The sequence below is a fragment of the Lucilia cuprina genome, chromosome 3 (genome assembly GCF_022045245.1).
Source record: "Lucilia cuprina isolate Lc7/37 chromosome 3, ASM2204524v1, whole genome shotgun sequence".
NCBI classification, from domain to species: Eukaryota; Metazoa; Arthropoda; class Insecta; order Diptera; family Calliphoridae; genus Lucilia; species Lucilia cuprina.
In genome coordinates this window covers 5,920,256-5,934,426 of record NC_060951.1, presented here as the reverse complement: position 1 = coordinate 5,934,426, position 14,171 = coordinate 5,920,256, and the positions used below count along the sequence as shown (strand labels likewise).

At 27.5% G+C, this 14,171-nt stretch overlaps 3 protein-coding genes across 5 annotated transcripts; all 3 read left to right on the top strand.

Moving 5' to 3' along the window:
- The first annotated feature begins 155 nt into the window (after positions 1-155).
- On the top strand, positions 156-2,260 carry LOC111685145 (C-type lectin domain-containing protein 141-like). The gene is made up of 2 exons (XM_023447385.2): positions 156-285; positions 365-2,260. The coding sequence occupies exon 2, from the start codon at positions 511-513 to the stop codon at positions 835-837; it is 327 nt and encodes a 108-aa protein (XP_023303153.2). The 5' UTR covers positions 156-285; positions 365-510; the 3' UTR covers positions 838-2,260.
- Positions 2,261-5,130: 2,870 nt separating this feature from the next.
- Positions 5,131-6,742, top strand: LOC111685149. 2 transcript variants are annotated; one of them, XM_023447391.2, is made up of 4 exons: positions 5,131-5,290; positions 6,090-6,216; positions 6,284-6,571; positions 6,645-6,742. In XM_023447391.2, the coding sequence occupies exons 1-4, from the start codon at positions 5,215-5,217 to the stop codon at positions 6,661-6,663; spliced, it is 510 nt and encodes a 169-aa protein (XP_023303159.2). In that variant the 5' UTR covers positions 5,131-5,214; the 3' UTR covers positions 6,664-6,742. The 2 variants fall into 2 exon arrangements, with proteins under 2 accessions (XP_023303159.2, XP_023303158.2); XM_023447390.2 differs by having other exon boundaries at positions 6,284-6,742.
- A 1,210-nt stretch (positions 6,743-7,952) lies between these two features.
- On the top strand, positions 7,953-12,865 carry LOC111685136 (GTP-binding nuclear protein Ran). 2 transcript variants are annotated; one of them, XM_023447372.2, is made up of 3 exons: positions 7,953-8,108; positions 10,660-11,167; positions 12,351-12,865. In XM_023447372.2, the coding sequence occupies exons 2-3, from the start codon at positions 10,733-10,735 to the stop codon at positions 12,564-12,566; spliced, it is 651 nt and encodes a 216-aa protein (XP_023303140.1). In that variant the 5' UTR covers positions 7,953-8,108; positions 10,660-10,732; the 3' UTR covers positions 12,567-12,865. The 2 variants fall into 2 exon arrangements, with proteins under 2 accessions (XP_023303140.1, XP_046802805.1); XM_046946849.1 differs by lacking the exon at positions 7,953-8,108 and adding an exon at positions 10,480-10,581.
- Positions 12,866-14,171: the final 1,306 nt, after the last annotated feature.

Genomic DNA, 14,171 nt, shown 5'->3' with positions numbered 1-14,171 from the left:
GACTATAGACTAGACTATAGACTAGACTATAGACTAGACTATAGACTAGACTATAGGCTAGACTATAGACTAGACTATAGACTAGACTATAGACTAGACTATAGACTCTTGTTTTTCAGATTTAACCAAACTCACTTAAAACATGTTTAAGGTTTAAAAATATAATAATAATATTAGTTAATTAAGTGTTATTTTTGTATATTTTTAGATACTGTGTGGAATTTGAGGTTTTAAGGACATCCAAGGCTTGTCACAAATTACCGCCCTACAATCTATTGATAGAAGGTAAGGAAAACTCATAATCTTGCGATAAACATATTGCTATATTAATAAACTGTATATCTTTCTCTCATCTATTGTCAAGGTGACCGCATTGTAGTACGCTGTGACGTGGAAGCTTTTATTCAGGACTTTGCCACTTCCTCAGATAACAATCTAACTTCATCAACTTTGAAATCGAAACATCACAATGACTCGCTATACAATAAACTTGACTTAGGCAGCAGTTCGATGGAGGAGGATTTAAATGACAGCGATGAAAATATGATCGACAATAGCAGCAGCAGTAGTAGTAGTGATGAACATGATGATTACGATACGGCCTCATTAACGATTAAAACTACTTCTACTACCACCACTACAACAACGACTACAACTACTACCACCACACCCTATCCACCGCCACAATCTATACAGTATCATTGCCGTGGCGAGGGTTTACCGGGTCGCACTACAAGATGGAGTGCTTTGGCAGCGCCCTCATGTCGGGGCAAATGGTTGAGATTGACTCTAGATACACCGAAAAAATGTACACATGCACAATTTATATTCGTTTAAGACAGAGCGAGAGAGTTAGTGCGACAGTGATTAACTAGTTTTTTTTTGTACAATTAGTTTGAAAAATTGAAAAAGAAAAAAATTCATTAAAATTTTAAGTTTTCTTTAAATTTTTTTTTAGATTTTTTTATTTGTTTATAAAAAACTCATATTGTCTTAATTTGCAAACATATTTAGTAGTTATACTTACTTAAACTTTTAATTTCCTACTTTAACTAAACTTTGTTAAACTGAAATCTGCTAAAAATATGGCAACACTCCAAAAAAATTTTTATAACAATTAAAGATTTTTGCTGAAGTTTCTTATTATGAGATTATTTTTTGCTAATCTTTGTTTTTGCAAGTTTAACTAAACTCGCTTAAACCAAGTTTAAGTTTTTTAAAACCCAAAAATCGAATGTTTAATGTAAGCAAACTTATTTTATGATAAAATTTTTAAATTTTTTGCATTATTTAAGAAGTTTTACAAAAAAATCTGCTAAAAATATGGCAACACTCAAAAAATTTGTTCATCAAAATTTAATATTTTTGCTGAAGTTTCATATTATGTGTTTACTTTTCGCTAATCTTTGTTTTTGCAAGATTAACTAAACTTGCTTAAACCAAGTTTAAGTTTCTAAAAACCCAAAATTTTAATGTTTAGCGCTAGCAATCTTTTTTTATAATAAAATTTTTCAATTTTTTTTATTATTTAAGAATTTTTGCAAAAAATCTGCTAAAAATATGGCAACACTCAAAAATTTTTTTTAGCAAAATTAAAGATTTTTTATGAAGTTTCATATTATGTGTTTACTTTTCGCTAATCTTTAATTTTGCAAGTTTAACTAAACTCGCTTAATCCAAGTTTAAGGTTTAAAAACCTTAGTTTCAGATTCTTCGATATTTGTAATAACAATAAATGATATTACTTTTTTATTTTAACAATTATTTTATGATTTTTTTATAAGAATTTGTTTATTATTTTCACTTTTGGTTTAAACTTTAAAGTCAATTATTTTGAAAGATTATTTTAAGATTAATTTCTCTTCAAATCACAATACTCATACTTACTAACATAATCACACAAAATGAAACCTTAATTATTTCATTATTATACTAAACTCACACACGTTTATTTTAAAACTTTTACTAGCTTTAAGACTAAAACTCATACTAATATTAACGGAATAAAAATTAATAAATAAAATTATAAGAAAAAGAAAATATTGTTCATAATTATAAGTTTCATCCATTAGATCTAAAAAACATTCACAAAAATTACTCACGATTAAAAAACAAACATCACTTGATTAAACTTACTAATGGGCAAACAAGGAGTAAAAAAATATATAAAGAAAAAAATATTATAATAAATTTCTATAAATTTAAGCAAATGAAATAAATAATGTTTAGATTTACCTTTCTTTAAGAAAAATCATACATATATAAAAATAAAAATATAAGTATAAATAACAAGAACAACAGAAAAATGATAAGAAAACAAATAAATATGAATAAAAAATATAATTTTAAATATAAAATTAAAAAAAAAAAATATAGATTTTATTGCATAAGTTAAAAAATGACAAGTAAGTAAGTTTTAAACTATTCTATTAAGCTTATCAAACTTAATTACAAAATGAGTGCTGAATAAAGAAAAAATTTCGCCATCAATCGAGAAAATTTTTAAAGATTTGCAAAATTTTTAAAATCAGGGGATTTCCGTGGAAAAATATAAGAACTTGCAGAATAATGCCTAATAGTATTATCAATTTAATGATAAAGTTAACATTTTAGCCATATTTGTCCATTTTCTTTTCAAATTCTGTAAAAAATATGGCAACACCTTAAAAATTTTAATGTGAAAATTAATAAAATTTCATTATCTTTCATGCCAAGGTATTCAAATTCACTAAACTTTTGATTTCCAAGTTTAACTAAACTCGGTTTAACTAAGTTTAAGGTTTAAAAATTTGAGTTTCAACTGTTCCATAGCAGTAGAAACGTTTTACAAAATAATTTTTAACATTTTCGTTACATTTTACCATTTTCCTTAAAAATACTGTGAGAAATATGGCAACACCCCAAAAATTTTATTGTAAAAATTAATAAAATTTCGATGTCTTTCATAATACGGTATTCAAATTCACTAAACTTCTGATTTCCAAGTTTAACTAAACTCGGTTTAACTAAGATTAAGGCTTGAAACTCTGGGTTTTAACTGTTTATTAACAGTAGAAATATTCTACGAAATAATTTTTAACATTTTCGTACTATTTTGCCATTTTCTTTTCAAATTCTGTGAAAAATATGGCAACACCCTAAAAATTTTAGTGTGAAAATAAATTAAAATTGAATGGCTTTCATAGTAAGGTATTCAAATTCACTAAACTTCTGTTTTCCTAGTTTAACTAAACTCGGTTTAACTAAGTTTAAGGCTTAAAAATCTGATTTTCAACTGTTTAAAAACAATAGAAACGTTTCCCAAAATAATTTTTAACATATTCGTACTATTTTCCAAGTTTTCTTTAAATTTCTGCCAAAAATATGGCAACACCCTAAACATTTTAGTATGAAAATAAATAAAATTTTATTGTCTATCATACTAAGGTATTGAAATCTTTGAAAATCTAGTTTTTAAAAGTTTAAAAACAGTAGAAACATTTTACGAAATAATTTCTTACATTTTACAATTTTTCTTAAAAATTCGGCAAAAATATGGCAGCACTCTAAAATTTTCAATGTAAAAATAAAAATAATTTGATCAACTTTCATACTAAGGTATTCAAATTCACTAAACTTTTGGTTTCCAAGTTTAACTAATCTCGGTTAAACAAAGTTTAAGGCTTAAAAATTTGAGTTTTAACTGTTTTTTTTAATAGCAGTAGAAACGTTTTACAAAATAATTTTTAACATTTTCGTTACATTTTACCATTTTCCTTAAAAATTCGGTGAAAAATATGGCAACACCTCAAAAATTTTATTGTAAAAATTAATAAAATTTCAATGTCTTTCTTAATACGGTATTCAAATTCACTAAACTTCTGTTTTCCAAGTTTAACTAATCTCAGTTAAACTAAGTTTAAGGCTTGAAAATCTAGATTTCAACTATTTAATAACAATAGAAACGTTGTATGTAACAACTTTTAACATTTTCGTTACATTTTACTATTTTCCTTTAAAATCCTGGCAAAAATATGGCAACACTCCAAAAAATTTTGTGTGAAAATGAATTAAATTTCATTGCCTTTCATACCTAGGTATTCAAATTTACTAAACTTCTGATTTTCAAGTTTAACTAATCTCGGTTAAACTAAGTTTAAGGCTTAAAAATTCTGCATTCGTCTTAGAAATTATAAGTAGCAACATTTTCTTGGTTTATTTTTAAAATTTAAAGAAGATTTACAACAAAAATTTAATAAAAATACAAAACTTTTGTGTGCAATTATTAACTCCCAACTGTGGATTGAAAACAAAACATTAAAGTTCTTGTTGGAACACAAAATCTCTTAATTTTAACAAAGAGAACAAATTTCTTGTTATTTTATGCTAATTAATAACTCCCTGTACTGGTTTGTTTACATTTGCAACATAACTGCTATATCGACATAATAGTAGTTAACATAGATGGAATTAGCTTAAGGTTGTTAATTAATAACTAACAAGTGTAGTTTGAAAACAAAGTAATTAATGTTCTTGTTTTTAACACAAACCTTTTGAAATTCTACAAAAATGGTAAATTTCTTGTAATTTCATTATAAATAATTGCTACACTAATTACTGCACTATCTTGTGTACATATCCAACATAACTGCTATATCGACATAACAGTAAATGTATAAGTAGAACAATAACATAGTTGGAAAATACTTAAGGTTGCCATATCAAAGCGTAATTCCTAAATCACCTACACATATTGTTAAAATGACAAGTTTTAGTTGTTTTTGCTAGTTTCTTCATCGCTGTCCATTAAAATGACTACATAAAGTCTAAATGAAATAATTTTCTACAAAAAAACACCCCGTTATCAAATATTTGAAGCATAAAAAAGTCTTTGAAATAAAAAGTAAACAAAAAAGTTTCACATCAATACCAAGAAAAAAATTTTATATTTTTTTGAAAAGATAAGAATTTTTTTTTTGCAAAAACAATTAATTGTATAAACAAATTAAATATATTTTACTCATTTTATTTATAATCTTAGCTTAATAAAAAAAGAACAAAAACTCTATATACATTTAGTTGAACTTGAGCTTATGAAACGTTAAGTATAGAAAAATTATTTGAAAATATTTAAAAAAAAATTGCAAATTTTTAAAGCAAAAAGAAGTAAAAAAAAACAAAATTTTAAAGATTTACAAAAAAAATCCCGTGTGTCAGTGTGTGTTTTAGAAAAAAATGTTTAAAATAATATTAATTTTAATGCTAAATATTTATGTGATATTTGCTTATCCTTCTTCAACATATTCACGTGGTAAGTTTAAGTGTTATTATAATGATTTAAAACACGGGCCGCAACATTATTTTCTAGGTCATGTTTCAAGGTTAAAAACAACAATTTAAAAACATCAACAAACTAAAGCAAATGTTTGCAAAAAAATAATAATAACGCAATTGTCAACACTTTTAGAAACAAATTTTTATTTTATATTTATTACGAGTCATTTAAAGCTATTTAATATCACTAAACTTTCATTTTTCAAGTTTAACTAAACTTGGCTAAGGCTTGAAAATCTACAGTTTTATTACTTATTAATTATAAAAACAATTTATAAGTAAATTTTTATAATTTTCGCAATAATTCCTAATTTTTCTTTAAAATTTTGCTAAAAATATGGCAAAATTGAAAAATTTTCTTTACAAAAAATAAAACTCTTTTAATGGTCATTCATTGTCAAGTGTTAAATTTCACTAAACTTTCATTTTCTAAGTTTAACTAAACTTGGTTAAACAAAGTTTAAGACTTGAAAGTCATAATTCAAACTCTTTAATGCAAATAAAAGCTTTTTAAAAGTTTAATTTTAATATTTTTAACACTTTTAAAAAGTATTTTACAAAATTCTGTAAAAAATATGGCAATATCAAAAAAAAAGATTGCCATACAAATAAAACATTTTTAATAAACTATCATATTTAGTAGTTAAATTTGGTTAAACTTTCAACTTTAAAGTTTAACTAAACTCGATTAAAACAAGTTTAAATTTTAAAAATACAATTGTAAATGTTTTAAGTAACAAAATTAACTTTCCTACCTTTTAACTTGTTATCCATAGATCATTACAATGCCAAATGCACCGATCCCGAAACAAATCGTGAATTATATATTGGTGAAGTTTTCACTCGTCCCGGTCAATGCATACGTGTACAATGCTCGGGTTCTCTGAAATTATGGGAAGATAGGTAAAGTATTATTTAAAGAAAAAGAAGATATAAAATTTACTTAAATTATGGTTTTTATTTTGTTTAGTTGTCAAGTTCCCCAACTAGAGGGTGATTGCTATCGTCTGCCCGCCGCCAATGAGTTTCTCGATTTCCCCCGCTGTTGTCCCAATTATGAGTGTAAATCGTCTAAATCCGATGATAAAAGTACCACCGATGAAACACGTCTTTACAATCATATGGGACGTTTGCTGCGTGAGCACATCACCCAAAGGGTTAAGGTGATGATACATGCACCACCATCAATCACAACTTTTAATTATACGGAGGGTGCGAGAACTGCAATAACGACGAGAACTGGTGGCGATAATAAAGAGTATAAAATTAATAATTATAGTTAGAGAGAGAGATAGAAAAAAAAGATGTTTTTTTATAAATTTTTCTTGAAGGGCTTACAAATTGTGTTAGTTGGCCTAAAAGAAGGAGGATTTTTACGAAGAGCTATTGCTTAGACGTTTAATAATTTAATAAAATTTATTTAAATTTCTTTAAATATTCAGAATTTGAATGGAAACGTTATTAAATGGCATACTTTTTACAAATTGAATTATATTAGTAGAGGACAGTGTCGCCAGATGTGGTGATTTTTCCCCAAATTAGGTATTTAAAGTCTTAACAATGTATAATGTTATATTGCGCCATCTATATGTCAGTTTGTCTACATTAATTACCATATGGCCACACTGTTTTATCTTGGATGTCAAATTGTATACTGTCTTATCTGTAATGTTTTATCTGGGACAAGCACACTTGGTTGTCAACTTGTTTACTGTCTTATCGGTACTGTTTTATCTTTGGCATGTACACTTGTACGTCAACTTGTTTACTGTCTTATCGGTACTGTTTTATCTTCAACATGCACACTTATATGTGTGTTAAGACAGTAACCTTATTTATTTATTTATTTATTTATTTATTTATTTATTTATTTATTTATTTATTTATTTATTTATTTATTTTCATTTAAAAAGTCTATCGCTTTATTTATTATTTATAATTTATTAATTCTTTAAATGTATTTTATTAGTACAGCCATTACTAGGTCTGTTGTTGAGCTTCATTTGTAAATCAATTTGTTTACAGCTATTGCCACATGAATTACTTTACCGACAACATTACTTTCACTTTAATAATTGACATAAACACTTTTTTTATATTTTACTATTTTCACAAACACTTCACACTGTACATACAAGAGATATCGGATTAAAACATTAGACAAATATTTCATATAAAACAAAATTATCATAATTAACTACAATTGTTAATAAATTAACAATAATAGTATTATTAAAATAAATTTCATTTTATCTTTTCACTATTTTCACAAACACTGCATTGTCCATAATTAAAATCATATAAAAAAGCTAAAACATTATTATAAGCAAATCCATTAATAGTTAATTTACTATTAATAAAACTTACCATAATCGAGCCTATATATCCCAAAACTAATTTAGTATAAAATTTTTGCGAAATTTGTTTTACTTCTCTATTATTTAAAGAAAAACACATCCAGCTTCTCATGTGTTATTTTTAACAAATATTGTTACACTGCCTTAGCGGCCATTACAACCTTGTCAACTAAATACAACCCTGGCTGCAGAAAAATACCACATTGTTTTCACGAACTTGAAAAAAAAACGGCAAAATTGCCGAACAACATCTGCATTTCTTCATCATACAATATAGAAAGAGATAAAAGAAAAAAACGACATTTTAACACACACTCTATTATTAAGCGGCGTTATTTTTTTGTGCAGTTCCCGGAAAAAACGCAAATTCCCAATAAGGATTTTTGCTGAAATATAATTGAAAAATAAAGCAATTTCCCCAGGAGTGAAAATAAAGAAGTAAGAAGTTTTTAATAAATTATTAATAAATCTAATATAAAAGATTTCTCAAAAAAAAAAAAAAATTGTGAAAAGTGTGGTTGTGAGGTGTGTGCAAAAACGAAGAAAAAAAATTTGTTAAAAGTTGCCAAATTCCAAATAGAATATTCTACAACAAAAACTTAAAAGAATGACAAGTAGTGACGCATGTGAAAAAAACCAATAAAATTTTATATTTGTCCAAGAAAAGTTAATTATTATCTCATAAAATATTTTATTTTTTGTAATTTCTTAATAAGAAAAAAACTCAAGCTAAAGTTGGCGCGGACGCTGAAAAAAAACTTGTGTTCCAATGTCTGCTGTCTTAAAAGCTTTGCAGCGCTGCGGCAGAGCCTGTGGCAAAAGAACTAAAAAAACATGTGTTTTTCACAAAATTGTGTAAATCAAATTATAAAAACTCGCTTGTTATAAGCAAAACTTTGCATTTAAGCAAATAAGTAGATTTTTCTTCAAACTTTTTCAAAAATTTATTTAAACATGTAAAAAATGTGCCCAATTCTTTACCCTCTAATAATTGAGGTTATGTGCTAATTTTTTTCCTTTTCTTTTTAAACTTTTTCGCACTCAACTGTCATTATTTTTTTAATTTCATGGCATTTTCATTTGTTTGGCTCTGTCATATTGTTTGCTGTTAATTAACATTGTCTTAAACTGTTAATTAACAGTGCTTTATTTTATTTTTTGGTGTTAGCCAATTTAGATTGTTTACCTAAAATTGTGTAAATATTAGCAAATTTTAAAGAGTCTTTAAGATTTTTTATAATAATAAATTATCTTTAGATTTGATTTCATTTAGGTTTGGTTATATTAATAAAATTTGCCACAAATGTTATTTGGAATTTGGTGCCTTTTATTTACTAGATGTTTTGTAAGGTCAGTTATGAACGCGTGTTTTTATAGGATGATTCATTCTTAAAGTATTTAAAGATGTTAACTGTAATGAATAATTCATTTTTTAATTATTTATAAGAACAAAAGAAACAATACAAATCAGGAAGCAAAGAAGATATCAATAATTGATATTTACCAAATTTTTACATTTACTTCTATAGAATAGACTGCAGTCTGGACTGGAAAAGTCTGGAATCTATCTTATGAAATAAACATATCTGACAATAGATTAGAAACAAGTCTGTACAGTGAACTAAAGAATGATCTATAGAATAGACTAGTGTCTAGTCTATAGAATAGACTAGTGTCTAGTCTATAGAATAGACTAGTGTCTAGTCTATAGAATAGACTAGTGTCTAGTCTATAGAATAGACTAGTGTCTAGTCTATAGAATAGACTAGTGTCTAGTCTATAGAATAGACTAGTGTCTAGTCTATAGAATAGACTAGTGTCTAGTCTATAGAATAGACTAGTGTCTAGCCTATAGAATAGACTAGTGTCTAGTCTATAGAATAGACTAGTGTCTAGTCTATAGAATAGACTAGTGTCTAGCCTATAGAATAGACTAGTGTCTAGTCTATAGAATAGACTAGTGTCTAGCCTATAGAATAGACTAGTGTCTAGTCTATAGAATAGACTAGTGTCTAGTCTATAGAATAGACTAGTGTCTAGTCTATAGAATAGACTAGTGTCTAGTCTATAGAATAGACTAGTGTCTAGTCTATAGAATAGACTAGTGTCTAGTCTATAGAATAGACTAGTGTCTAGTCTATAGAATAGACTAGTGTCTAGTCTAAAGAATAGACTAGCGTAATCCTATAGCGTAATCTAAAGCCTTGGTTGTTAACTTTCTCTTCCTCTTTCATAATTATTAATTCCTTAACATATAAAATCCTTAATTTGCTTCCTTCTTAACTAAAGTGTTTTTGTTATTTCATTTATATAAAAGAAACACAAATTTAGCATCTGCCCAGCTAGAATTCTTAATAATTTTAATTTGTGCACACGCACACACACAACTTTACCTAAGAAACAGTTGTTGTAAGAAGGACTCTTTATATTTAGCACATCTGTTTTCCTCCCCTAAACAAACAACAGGCTGCCTACCCGCCATTACTTTGCTAATAAAAGGTTTTGATCATAAGTAATAGTTAAAGCAAATTTTACGCTTTAGTTTCTCGTCTTATGTTTTTCTTTTCTCTTTTGTTATTGTTACTTTTGCTGTTTCCTTTTTCATTGCTTGATTCTGTTTAGGGGTTCCTTAACCAGTTTCTTTACTTGTTAAAACTAGTCATCACTAGTCCTTGTTAAAGAAAGGATCTTCACTGGAAAAAAAGCAAATTAAAACAAAATATTTTAAGGAAATTATCTAAGATAAAGAAGAAAATTTAATAAATTTATTTAGTTTAGAATAGAAAGCAAAAAAAATATAAAATATTTTTTCTAGTTGAAATCCTGTTTAAATAAAGAAAAAAAGTGTGTGGAACTCTTTTCAACTACAAACAAACGCGTTTATCAGGAACTTAGGGAAATAGTTAGGAAAGTGAGTTAAAAGAGTTATAATTTTAAACCAAAAACTAATTTCTTTCTGTTTATCTGCTCTTTTCCTTGTATTTTTCAGTATTTTTTTTTACGCTCACCATATTTTATTACATTTTGTTTATATAATTTATAATAAATAATAAAAATAAAAGATGGCCCAACAAGAACAAGATATTCCAACATTCAAATGCGTTTTGGTTGGTGATGGTGGTACCGGCAAGACTACATTCGTCAAACGTCACATGACCGGTGAATTTGAAAAGAAATACGTTGCAACATTGGGTGTCGAAGTACATCCATTGATTTTCCACACTAATCGTGGTGCCATCCGTTTCAATGTCTGGGATACAGCTGGTCAGGAGAAATTTGGCGGTTTGCGCGATGGTTACTACATTCAGGGACAGTGTGCTGTTATTATGTTCGATGTAACATCACGTGTTACATACAAGAACGTACCAAATTGGCACAGAGATTTGGTGCGTGTTTGCGAGAACATACCAATTGTATTGTGTGGCAACAAAGTCGATATTAAGGATCGTAAAGTTAAGGCCAAGAGTATTGTATTCCACAGAAAGAAGAATTTGCAAGTAAGTTGATTTTGATATATTCTATATATCAATTTTTAAACTATTTTAGTAATCAGAACAGTCTCTGATCTCTAGTTTAGTATAGATCAGTCTCTGATCTATAGTTTAGTATAGATCAGTCTCTGATCTAGAGTATAGTATAGATCAGTCTCTGATCTATAGTTTAGTATAGATCAATCTATGATCTATAGTTTAGTATAGATACTTCTCTGATCTATAGTTTAGTATAGATCAATCTCTGATCTATAGTTTAGTAAAGATCAGTGTCTGATCTTTAGTATAGTATAGATCAGTTTCTGATCTTTACTATAGTATAGATCAGTGTCTGATCTTTACTATAGTACAGATCAGTATCTGATCTTTACTATAGTATAGATCAGTTTCTGATCTTTACTATAGTATAGATCAGTGTTTGATCTTAACTATAGTATAGATCAGTGTCTGACCTTTACTATAGTATAGATCAGTGTCTGATCTTTACTATAGTATAGATCAGTGTCTGATCTTTACTATAGTATAGATCAGTGTCTGATCTTTACTATAGTATAGATCAGTGTCTGATCTTTACTAAAGTATAGATCAGTGTCTGATCTTTACTATAGTATAGATCAGTGTCTGATCTTTACTATAGTATAGATCAGTGTCTGATCTTTACTACAGTATAGATCAGTGTCTGATCTTTACTATAGTATAGATCAGTGTCTGATCTTTACTACAGTATAGATCAGTGTCTGATCTTTACTATAGTATAGATCAGTGTCTGATAGATCAGTGTCTGATAGATCAGTGTCTGATCTATAGTATAATATAGATCAGTGTCTGATCTATATTATAGATCACTGTCTCATCTATAGTATAGTATAGATCACTGTCAGTGTCTGATCTACAGTATACTATAGATCAGTGTCTGATATATAGTATAGTATAGATCAGTGTCTGATATATAGTATAGTATAGATCAGTGTCTGATCTATAGTATAGTATAGATCAGTGTCTGATCTATAGTGTATTATAGATCAGTGTTGATCTATAGTATAGTATAGAGCAGTGTCTGATCTATGGTATAGTTTCGATCATTCTCTCAATCTCTCATCTATTCTATAGATCAATCTGCGATATAATCTAACGATCGCTCACAATTTTGTACCTTTTTATTTACGTTCATTATTTTTCTTCATTCTAGTACTACGACATCTCTGCCAAATCAAATTACAACTTTGAAAAGCCCTTCCTCTGGTTGGCCCGTAAATTGGTAGGTGATCCCAATTTGGAATTTGTGGCTATGCCCGCTTTACTGCCCCCAGAAGTCAAAATGGACAAGGATTGGCAATTACAAATCGAAAGAGATTTACAAGAAGCTCAAGAAACCGCCTTACCCGACGAGGATGAGGATTTGTAAATTTCCTTTTAAAAACAACAACAACAACACAACCCCTTACAACAACCACACTTTACATATTATTATTTGTTGAAAGAAAGTTGTAAATTCCTTTAATATCTCCAGGGAATTATAGATTTCTTTGTTCCATATTAAGCAACTTTAAAACCTTTATAAGATTTTATTACAAAACAAAACCTGCTAAAAACTACAACAAAAGCTTAATTATTATAAATTTCAATTAAAAAAAAAGAAATAATTAAAAGAAGAAAACACAAAATCTAATTTTAAAAAATTCAATAAAATTACAAAAGAAAACCTATTCAATAATGATGTTGTTCACTTTTTGCGCGGTATTTGTATAGTTAAGGTTTTGCTGAGATTTGTTAAAAAAAAACTCTTTAGAATTCTTTTTCTCTTTACATTCTTAAGCTATTCTAAAGCTCTGTACTGTTTTTTATTATTACTTTTCTTTAGTTTGTATATTTTTTTTATATAAATATTTTTCTATTTTTTTTGTAATTTATTCTGTATTTCTATCCAAAAATCAACAAAATAATAATTGAATTTTTTGAATTTAATGAAAAATTACAAGATATCGGGGTTTTTCTTATTTACAGATCAGACACTGATCTATACTAAACTACAGATCAGACACTGATCTATACTAAACTATAGATCAGACACTGATCTATACTAAACTATAGATCAGACACTGATTTATACTAAACTATAGATCAGACACTTATCTATACTAAACTATAGATCAGACACTGATCTATACTTAACTATAGATCAGATACTGATCTATACTAAACTATAGATCAGACACTGATCTATATTAAACTATAGATCAGAGACTGATCTATACTAAACTATAGATCAGACACTGCTTTATACTAAACTATAGATCAGACACTGATCTATACTAAACTATAGATCAGACACTGATCTATACTAAACTATAGATCAGACACTGATCTATACTAAACTATAGATCAGACACTGATCTATACTAAACTATAGATCAGACACTGATCTATACTAAACTATAGATCAGACACTGATCTATACTAAACTATAGATCAGACACTGATCTATACTAAACTATAGATCAGACACTGATCTATACTAAACTATAGATCAGACACTGATCTATACTAAACTATAGATCAGACACTGATCTATACTAAACTATAGATCAGACACTGATCTATACTAAACTATAGATCAGACACTGATCTATACTAAACTATAGATCAGACACTGATCTATACTAAACTATAGATCAGACACTGATCTATACTAAACTAAAGATCAGACACTGATCTAAACTAAACTATAGATCAGACTCTGACCTATACTAAACTATAGATCAGACTCTGACCAATACTAAACTATAAATCAGACACTGATCTATACTAAACTAAAGATCAAGCACTGATCTATACTAAACTAAAGGTCAGACACTGATCTACACTAAACTATGGATCAGACACTGATCTATACTAAACTATGGATCAGACACTGATCTATACTAAACTATAGATCAGACACTGATCTATACTAAACTATAGATCAGACACTGATCTATACTAAACTATAGATCAGACACTGATCTATACT

Bases quoted from the DNA above. Each gene is read 5' to 3' on its own strand.
- LOC111685145 (XM_023447385.2), top strand. From the start codon at position 511: ATGGAGGAGGATTTAAATGACAGCGATGAAAATATGATCGACAATAGC.
- LOC111685149 (XM_023447390.2), top strand. From the start codon at position 5,215: ATGTTTAAAATAATATTAATTTTAATGCTAAATATTTATGTGATATTT. The intron at 5,291-6,089 runs GTAAGTTTAAGT...TGTTATCCATAG, and splicing joins TTCTTCAACATATTCACGTG to ATCATTACAATGCCAAATGC. The intron at 6,217-6,283 runs GTAAAGTATTAT...TATTTTGTTTAG, and splicing joins CTGAAATTATGGGAAGATAG to TTGTCAAGTTCCCCAACTAG.
- LOC111685136 (XM_023447372.2), top strand. From the start codon at position 10,733: ATGGCCCAACAAGAACAAGATATTCCAACATTCAAATGCGTTTTGGTT. The intron at 11,168-12,350 runs GTAAGTTGATTT...TCTTCATTCTAG, and splicing joins ACAGAAAGAAGAATTTGCAA to TACTACGACATCTCTGCCAA.